Source organism: Bos mutus, chromosome 8 (genome assembly GCF_027580195.1).
Source record: "Bos mutus isolate GX-2022 chromosome 8, NWIPB_WYAK_1.1, whole genome shotgun sequence".
In the NCBI taxonomy this organism is placed as follows: Eukaryota; Metazoa; Chordata; class Mammalia; order Artiodactyla; family Bovidae; genus Bos; species Bos mutus.
The window spans coordinates 11,690,194-11,700,338 of record NC_091624.1 but is presented as its reverse complement, the minus strand read 5'-3'; the positions used below and the strand labels follow the sequence as shown (position 1 = coordinate 11,700,338).

General features: G+C 43.0%; 1 protein-coding gene across 1 annotated transcript in view; it reads left to right on the top strand.

Moving 5' to 3' along the window:
* Positions 1-931: 931 nt before the first annotated feature.
* UGCG (UDP-glucose ceramide glucosyltransferase) overlaps positions 932-10,145 on the top strand; it is a 38,535-nt gene continuing 29,321 nt past the window's right edge. Inside the window, exon 1 of the mRNA XM_005906575.3 lies at positions 932-1,450. Coding sequence (XP_005906637.1) covers positions 1,353-1,450 — 98 coding nt within the window. The 5' untranslated portion in view covers positions 932-1,352. The remainder of the gene's footprint in view (positions 1,451-10,145) is intronic.

The following is a 10,145-nucleotide window of genomic DNA, read 5'->3' as shown; positions in this document are numbered from 1 at the left end:
TTTCCATTTTAGAATGCTATCCTCCTGGGTAACTTAAAATCTTCTAATAGCTAGCAGAATTTAAAAAACAACAGCAAAGACAGTGAAACAATTTTAATAAATTAACTCAATGTATAAAAAATATTCTTAGAATTTGTAGTCAATATAAAAGTAATGATATCAAGTGTATCACTTCATATCAGGGGTATGACTTACATTCGTAACACAACTCTCTCAGTTCCTACTATCCACATTTCAAGCGCGCAATAGCCCCCTATGGCTATCATATTGGGCAGGAGTCTTAGAGGACTTCAGAATCATCTAATCCTTAAACATCCTGAGTTTGAGAATTTCTTGTATGTTACATGCTGCTTCTAAGGTGCTTAGAGATCTGTGAAGCAGATTTCACTCTCGGTACTTTGTGATCCAAGGCTCGACAGCATCGAAAGTAGCAAGGGAGAAAGGCAATGGGACACACCCGGAGGCCCAGGAACATGCCTTGGAAGATCTGGGCCGCTCCGGGCAATGCCCGGCGCAGAGACTGCGGACACAGCTTTGGAAGTTGCACTGGGAGACAACTCGGGGCTGCCTGGAACTGCGGGTCTTTTCCTATGACGCCCTGGCACACCAGAGCCGGACAAAGGGAAAGTGTCCTCCAAGCTGGACACAGGGTCGCGCTCCGCCGACAGAGGCGGGCCCAGGGGTGCAGAGCTGGCTGCCCGGGTCGCATTCGCCGGTCACCGAGAGGTGGGCGGCGGCCGGAGCCTCGAGAGGAACACCCAGATTAACCCTCCCAGGGGCGCGCTCACGACAGTGACGCCACCAGCGCGAGGGCGGCAGGGTGGGCGGAGAGGAGCGGCGCGCACCGCCCCTCCGAGGGCGGGACCGCGGTTTCGGAGGGCCGGGGCGGGGCGGGGTGCGCCGGGGAGTCGGGGCGCCAGGTGGTGGTTTCGATTAGTGCGCGGAGCTGCGGCGGCAGAGCAGGGCGCGGAGCTGCGCTGCCCGGAGCCCGGCGCCGAGGCTGCGGGAAGGCGGCGGGGCGGCGACGGAGACGGCGGCGCAGGCGCGCGGGGTCCGGCAGGCGGCCGCGAGGGGGTGGAGAGGCGAGCGGGAGCGCGGGGCCACGGCCGACCTGACCACTGAGTCCGGCCACTGCAGCGCCTGCATCCGCGAGCGCGCCCGGGCCAGCGCGCGAGGGAACGCGCGCGGGCGGGGGCGCGCAGGCCCTGCCCGCCCCTTCCGCCCCCACCCCCTCCGCCCCTTCCTCTCCCCACCTTTCTCTCCTCTTCTGCGCCCCCGCGCCGGGCGCCCACCCAGTCCTCCTCCTGCGGGAGCGCTGTCCGCTGCGGCGGCCGGAGCGGGCCGGGCCGGGGATGGCGCTGCTGGACCTGGCCCTGGAGGGAATGGCCGTCTTCGGGTTCGTCCTCTTCTTGGTGCTGTGGCTGATGCATTTCATGGCCATCATCTACACGTGAGTGAGGGGCAGCTGGAGGAGCCCGTGGAGGGGTCCAGGCCTCGGGGACAGGCGAGGGTAGGAGGAATTTCGCTTTGGAGGAGATTGGGCTTGGATGGGGGTGGAGACAGCCAATTTTCAGACTCTTCCTCCCAGTCTCTCTAGCCTTGGATCAGCTGGGCCGGGGGGCTCATTGGAAGAGAGAAGTGACCAGTGAGGGGGTGGCTGGGCGGCAGGCGACTTCACAGCCAGGGGAAAGAGACTGTACTCTTTTTATGTGTAGGGCGGAAGGTTGCTTGCTTGGTTTGATTGTGCTCTGGATTCGTGTGGTTTTTCATCTGGGCCAAGATGTATGGTGTATTGTGGGTTTTTTTTCCCTCTCTCGACGGGGGCCACATTTCTATTATAATGATCGTTTCCACTCTTCTGGGAGCTGCACGCTGCCACCTGGAGACCTCCCTGTGGATTTTCTTCTTCCTGGATGAGCTTTCTGCCCTTAGATAGATGTGAAGCACCTGTCCATCTTGAAAACGTCCACCAAACCTCTGAACTGGTGTTGTAACCTTAAGTCATGTCAGCTTGTACATTTCAGTGTGGCTCCCCCCACCCCCCAATTCCTTATATTTTGTCTTGTTTAGATTGGGTCCCCCGCCCCCAGGCACATACCTTTTCATTAGATACCAGTCACTGAAAACACAGTAGTAAGCACGACAGAATTCCTGTCCTCATAGAGCTTACATTCCAGAAGGGAGAGACATAATTAAAATCCGAATAAGGTTATATCAGATAGTGATAAAGACTATGAAATAAAATAAAGTCGGGTAATGGGATGAGTATGACATAGGGTGTGTAGCTACTTTTGATATTTCAATTATTCGAATGTCTTTAAAATGGAAAAGTCTTTGTAAGGAAATGAAAGAATTGACACAGCCCATTACTCTTGGATTCACTAGACTTTTAGCTGGAAGAAAAAAAAGATTGTGCATAGTGATCTTTACCACCATTTAGAATAGGGTATATGTTAGTAGAGAAGGGAGGACTTTAAGAAATTAATTGCTTTCAGTTTTTCTTTCCCTTTTCACTGCAGAAAAAGTGTACTTCTTCCTTTTAGAAATGCCGCATTTTATTAGTGTGGTGTGGCATTTCCTGGTAGTGGAGAAAGATGCTACTGATACATTGTAAAGGCATGCTGGTATTTCTTTGAAGATGAACGAAAAATGCTTCTTGAAGACTGTTGATTTTAGGTTTTGGAGTTTGTGAGCTGTAGGCAGTGAACATTCTGGACTTCATTTCAAATATATGAGTTCTTAAAAAGCAATTTTGTTACTTTATCTGGTCATAGAAATAAAACAGGCTTACTGTATAGGGAATTAGACTACAGAGAAGAAAGAACAAAGTTAAACAGACACACCAAAACTCCATTGCCTGTCAACCTTTTGTACTATCCTTCCAGTTATATTTCTGTAGGGGGAGGGAAAGGAAGAGAGGGAGGTCCGGAAGGAACGAGGAAGGGACCATACCATGATTGTTCTGTAACCAGCTTTAAAATTCATCTATTTAATAAATACTTTCTAGGAAGCTCTTTTGTACAAGGCACTGTTCTAGGTGCTGGAAATAAGATTGAAGAACAATATATCCAAGGCCCCTGCTCTCACGGAGCTTCCATGTAAAATGTCATGAGTAATTTTTTCGTCAGTAAATGTATGATCTCTCCATCGTTTTTAATAGATGCATGACATTTTTATTTATGAGGCACTAATCTGTGTTCATTATTATTATTGGTAGGCATTTAGGCTACTTTCAGTTTGTCACGATTACAAAGAACACTGTGATGAATGGCTTCCATCTTTAAGAGATGATTGGCAACCCACTCCAGTGTTCCTGCCTGGAGAACCCCAGGGACGGGGGAGCCTGGTGGGCTGCCGTCTATGGGGTCGCACAGAGTCGGACACGACTGAAGCGACTTAGCAGCAGCAGCAGCAGCTCCTTAGTTTACATTTTGAAAGAGGAATTATTGGACCAGAAGTGGTGCAGGTTTTAAACTTGGATACATATTACCCTACGGAAATGTTGTATCTATTCATAGTCCTGGTAACATTGTATGATGGTCCCCATTTCCCCTTACTAAGTATTAGGGTTTTTACTGTTCTCTGTTTTTTGTTTTCATTCCTTTAATTACTGGTTTCATCAAATGTTTTTCATCTATTTAATGCCAGTTACAGCTAGTTGTAAATTTCATATTAATAAATCTTTTGCTTGTGCAATCTATTGCTGTGCTAATCTTTTTCATAGGAAGATTGTTCTGTGATATGCTGCAGTTTTTGCCCAACTTGTTTTTTGTCTTTCAACTTTGTACATATATTTCACATGTAGAAAAGTGTGTGTGCCTGTGTGTTTTAGGTAGTCTTGTCTTTCCCCCCGCTGCCCCCCCCTGGCCCCTGCCCCAACTGGTAAAATTTTTTATCTTTTCCATTTCCCCTAACTATTATATAATATCTCTTTTAGTATTTTGAGTTTTCTTTTTTTTTTTTTTAACACTTTACCCCTTATAAAGTGTACCAGTATCCACTGTTTTAGTGAAATATTATTACCTTAATTACAGTGTAATTTAGAGGCTGGCCCCTCCTTATTCTTTTGTAAATTTTTATGACTTTTTATACATTTTTACTTGAACTTTAGAACCCTTTCCCCTCCAGACTCTAAGTAATCTTGTATTTAAATTGGAATTGTTAAATTCATAGCCCAATTAGAAGAAAGTTGCCTTCTTTCAACATAGGGCTATGATGGAACACCTTCCTTCTGTGATGTGTGTGTGTATTTGTGCATGCTCAGTCCTGTCCGACTGTTTGTGACAGTTATGGACTGTAGCCCACCAGGCTCCTCTGTCCATGGAATTTTCCAGATGAGAATACTGGAGTGGGTTGCCAGTTCCTACTCGAGGGGAACCAACCGCCTGACCCAGGGATCGAACCCGTGTGTCTTGCGTCTCCTGCATTGACAGGCGGATTCTTTACCACTGCACCATCTAAAAGTCACACATTTAACACTAGTAAAGTAGCTTAATACTTCAAGTAACCATCTGAGAGTGTTTATACTCTTAGACTCTGACAACTCCAGAATTATTTTAAGTTATTTTGTATTTAATAATAAACTGAAAAAAATTTTTAAATACCTTTTTGTTTAAAACACTTTCAGTTTTTGAGAATAGCACAAACTTTAGTTACAATACGGTAGAGTCTTTGTATTTCTTTTTTAATGCTCCTCAAAGTTACCTTTTATATTGACAGTAGCAGGATCCAGAAAAGTCAAATGAAAATAGAACAAAGAAAATGCAATTAGTTTATAACAGATTGGTAGGAATCTTCAGAATATTTTTCTGAAATAGGTAAAAGAACATGAAGTAAACAATCAACAGCTTAATTCATGTATAAATTATATGCTGCCTTTTAGTTCCTTTCATCTTATCCCACCTTCAAAATTATTTACTGTTTGATTTGATTCCTTTCTTGCTGAAGTGAAGATGCTTCCCAGTTTGAGTTGTTTTCAAGCAGAGCACTAAGGGTTTGTCCTCTCCTCTTTCTACTGTGTTTAGTAAATTAGCAGGTTTGATAATCTCAACATTTTGATATTCTTAACTTTTTGACAAGCAAGGCTAAAGAATATTGGCAGTGATATTTTGGTTAAAATTTTATGCTAAGCATTCTATATTTTATTGAAGAATATATTTCCTGAACATGTGTCTGTATCCTCTCAAATTCCTTTTTGAATATGGTAAAGTATAAATAAATTAAAATAGCCAGATTTAATCAGTGCCCCTCCTAAAACCTTGTGCCTGAAACTGGTGGAAATGGAGCCTATTATCAAACCTTATATGGTTCCATATCTGGTTGTCAGATTAAGGAGCGTAATCTGTGAGCTACTAATGTTTAAAAATATTTAAGTAATACAAACATTGCAGTGAAATTGCTAAAAAACAATAGAACATTTAAAAAAAAACCCATGGTTATTTTTTTACAATTAAATACAGTGTATAATGGTATCTAGTTAATTTGGATCCAATGTTCTATTGTATTGTAGCTTATTAAAATGAGATTAAAAAGCTAAGTATTGGCCTGTATTTTTAAAATGGAGCGGAATATAATTAATACAGTGAACAATTGTTCAATGACATTTTTTGCTCTGATTTCATAAATATCTTATAAATTGTATAAGCTTACAGTTTTAAAAATTGAAGTGGTTTATAACTAGAGAACCATTATTTTCAATATTTTGAAACGTTCTCTGCTCACTGGTATCTTTAGCTACTGCTTTGCTCTTTTCCAGAATTAATATTGACTGATGCCTCATCATTTCACAACATATTTTAGATGGCAGACATTTGCGGAATTTTGCCTAAAATGTCTCTGCACGCACTCCCACTCCCCCCGCCCACCCCCCCCAACATACACATAACTTGTGGGATCCTAGTTTCCTGCCTAGGGATTGAACCCCAGGCCCATAACAGTAAAGGCTCTGGACCACCAGTGAATTCCCCTTAAAAGTTTAAAGAAAATATTTAGATTAGAGCATCTGAAATTCAAGAATTAAAAATTCTTATTTTGAAGATTGTTTCCTTTTAAAAAAAAAAAAAGAAACTAATGATTATATCCTCTGTAGGCATAGTTAAGTGATTTTTTATGGAATTTTTTGTCTTTTGTTGAGAGCTCGTGTGGTTTGATAACTGGAGGACAGTGGCTAATTCATACAAAAGTCTGGAACCAATGTTTTTTCTTCCCTCTTTAGCTATTAGGAACCATTCTGCTAGATAAGTTTCTAAGCAAGATACCTTGCTTTTTTCTCCTCTCATCTCCCCATCCTTCTTGCTCCTTGGACTTAATCATTTTTTCCCCTTTATGTGTGGTATCCTAATGTTTAGTTTAATTGACTGGAGGTGCCGTGGTACCGTGGCAATACTGCTTGTATCCATCCAATATTAACTGCCCTCTACTAAACGTTCTTTTCTTGAAGATTCTTTTATTCTCAAGTTAATTCTGCCTTTCCTAATTTTTCTAGTATAACAACTTTTAAACCTGCTGCACAATTTTTGAGAAGAGTTTAAGTACTCACTGTATCAGGATAACTGTGCTAAACTGCCTGTCAGAAAGTAATTATGTTTTTAATGTAAATTTTAGCATTTCAGATATTATTGTTAGATAATATGATTTTTTTTTCAAAATTTGGACTTAAATGTATGGTGTTCTGAGCCTTAGTAGAGTGTAAATCGAGGGGAGCTTATTTTCTGGGTTTAGTCCGGAGGATGCAGTTGGACTTTGAACAGATTTTGCTCAGTCAGGGCCATTGTTGCCCAAACCACTTTTGGGTGCATGAATCAGGTAGTTCAGGCCCTTGAACCTGAGCCTTGGGGAGATATGGAATTGGATGATATTGTGATAGCTTTAAAAAGCAAAATGGACATTAAAAAAAAAGCAAAATGGAAATTTACTATTTAGTGGCGGTTCTCTTAATTCATCATTCCTCCCTTTTCCTACCTACATCATTAGTTCAGTATATATTATCTCTACCCTAGATTATTGAACTATCTCTACTTGCTGGTATTTTTACCTAATGCTCTGCTTTTTATCGGAGAAGGCAATGGCACCCCACTCCAGTACTCTTGCCTGGAAAACCCCATGGATGGAGGAGCCTGGTGGGCTGCAGTCCATGGGGTCGCAAAGAGTCGGACACGACTGAGCGACTTCCCTTTAACTTTTCACTTTCACGCATTGGAGAAAGAAATGGCAACCCACTCCAGTGTTCTTGCCTGGAGAATCCCGGGGACAGGGGAGCCTGGTGGGCTGCCATCTGTGGGGTCGCACAGAGTAGGACACGACCGAAGCAACTTAGCAGCAGCAGTAGCTGCTGCTCTTTATCTACTTTGTATTTCTTATTGTAGCCTAATCTTTCTGGAGCAGCAATCTTGGATCATGTGCTTAAAATCTTACCAAGGTTCCCCACTGCCTTCAGGTTAAAATTCAAACTCCTTAACAAGACGTAATTCTTGGGGAGGTGAGCCATCTCCTGTGCCTGTTTCTCCAGCCACATTGAATTACTGGCATTTCTCTGAATGGGCAATGTAATTTTTTTAGAATTCTCTTTCTTTCCTTTTTTCCGTTTCTCTCCCTTCTTCCTTCCCTCCCTTCCTTTTTGTTTTACTAACTCCTCCTCGTTCAGCTTTAGCTCCTTACTGGGTTAGGCACCCCCTCTTATGTCCTTCCATAGTATCTTGAATTTACCTGTCTAAAAAACTGTGTGTTCTGTTGTCTTTTTCCCCACTTAAGATTATAAACTTTGGGGAGTGGGGAGATGTCTTATTTACTATTGTATCTTCAGTGCTACTCGGCAGCTGATCATTGCATGTCGAATGAATAATCTTTGATTTTTTTCCCCAGTAGTAATGGTGGGATTTTTGATCACTCATTAACTTAGTGTTATTTGGCCGTTGTGATTTCAGGTAGATTGACAGAACTTGGGGTGGATTCAGTGGCGGTGGCTTTTCATGAAATGAGTTGGACCAAATGGAATCTTTGTCTCACTATTTCCGATTGTGGGTTAAAATAGAAACAGTGCCTTATCAGTCACATGATCCTGATTGTGCTTAGTCGTATCCAACTCTTTGGGACCCCATGGACTGTAGCGCATCAGTCCTCTCTGTCCATGGGATTCCCCAGGCAAGAAAAACAGAGTGGGTTGTCATTCCCTTCTCCAGGAGATCCTCTCAACCCAGGGATCAAACCCAGGTCTCTTGCATTACAGGCTGATTCTTTACCATCTGAGTCACCAGGGAAGCCCAATCACATGTTCACCTACAAATTACTTGTTAGATCTGAATATCCCCCCAGGGTTTTCCAAAGGGAATACCTGTCATGCCTTCAGTAATCTGTACACTGGGATCTACCCTTCGGGAAATGCAAAGCTACTTGTTTCTGTTAGCAAAATACGTTGCTGGGTTAGTGGGTTTTGGGCGGGAGGGAGAGGGAACAAAATTAACAAAGGTCTCCTCGTTTTTTCCGGTGAGGGAATATTTTGTGTTCTGTAGTGTACAAGTCCGTTGTCCAATGGAAATAGTTTGTGTTTTCCTGTAAAGGTAACTCACTGACGGGTTGTTCTGTGTTCTCTGGGGGATCTTCTGTCTGCAGAATTAATGTTGAACCAGAAGGTGTGTTTTGTGATGTGGTGTGCTTTGCTAATGAAGCCCATTTTGCTGCAGTACCATTTTTGAAGATAAATGCTATATGGAGGTAACATTAATCATGACACTTACTGATCATAGACATGGTAACAACCTTCTAGAGCACATTCATAGCTAAAAACAGCAACAAAAGAAGCCTTTTATCATTTGGAATTGCTGGGATGGACTATATGAAGTATAGGATCTGCTGATCAAGCAATCACCTTAATTTTACATGATATATTAACAAGCTTGATGGCATGGAGCAAAGGAGAAAATTCCCAGTGTCAGATAAATCGCTTCAACTGATTCGCACAGCAGAGCTATAAAAACAGCACAGTCTGGGGCTGTTAAGCAAGGTGAACTTTGCCCTCAAGGAATCTATCTTCCCCTTAGAAGCTTTGAGGGAAATTCTTGTGCCTCACGTCTGCTGTAGCGCTGTCTTAAGGTTGCTGCACAGGAGACGCAGGTTCTGTCCCTGGGTGGGGAAGATCCCCTGGAGGAGGAAATGGCAACCCACTCCAGTATTCTTGCCTGGGAAATCCCATGGGCAGCAGCAGCCAGGGGCTGATAATAGGGGATGAGCACAGCCCAGCCTTTCTCCCAGAAGTCTCCCTTCATCCCAGGCCCCTCTCCTGCTCAAAACTCAATTTGAATACAAAATCGTAAAATAAATTATTTTTAAATGATACCAACCATTAAACAAACTGTTGAGGAGGGGCTGAAAGGGGACTAAAAGATTCAAAGGATAAAACAGTAAGCTAAAATGATGGAAAGGACAGTAACAATTTTAGAGACTGAGATGTTAGGGAATGAAAATCAACGAGGAAAAGCACTGCCATCCCATCAGTTCACAAGTCTTGTGCAGAGAGGCGATTAAGATTCATCAAGCCAAAGCATCCATAAAGTCCAGAAGAATGTTCCCGAATACTCCTTACCATCCGTTGGAGTTCTTTGAAGTGTTCTCTGAAGAGATGTCCTTTTAGCTCACAATAGAAAGCAAGACCCTGCGGGCCTCTCTCTGCCTGTGATTCATCTCCCCTGACCTTTTAGACTGAAGTAACTGGTACTCTGAGAGGCACCCCAGATGGTACCTGCCCTTCTGTTCCCTGGCCTTGCAGCTGCTGCCCTGCAGCAGCTTGCTGTGAGTACCCTACTCCCTGACCTTGACAGTGACAGGCCTTAATTACATGAATTCAAATTTTTTTTTTTCTTTTTGATGGAGGAGTGACTCCAGCTCTCAATTTAAAATGTCACTTAGAAATAATGCCTTGGGAAAATGACACGTGTTGAAAATTTACCATACTTTCCTGTCTTCCCCCGTGGCTCCCTTAGTTTTGAGATTATTTTGTTCTTCAAAAAGAAGCCATTCAAACCATTGACTAGCATATTCATGGTCTATCCCTTTCTCTTTCTTAATGTGTTCCTGAAAATGTAATATCAGATGTCTAACAATTAAATGGACAGGTGTTAGGAGGGGAGTTAGGAGGGGTGTTAGGAGAGAGT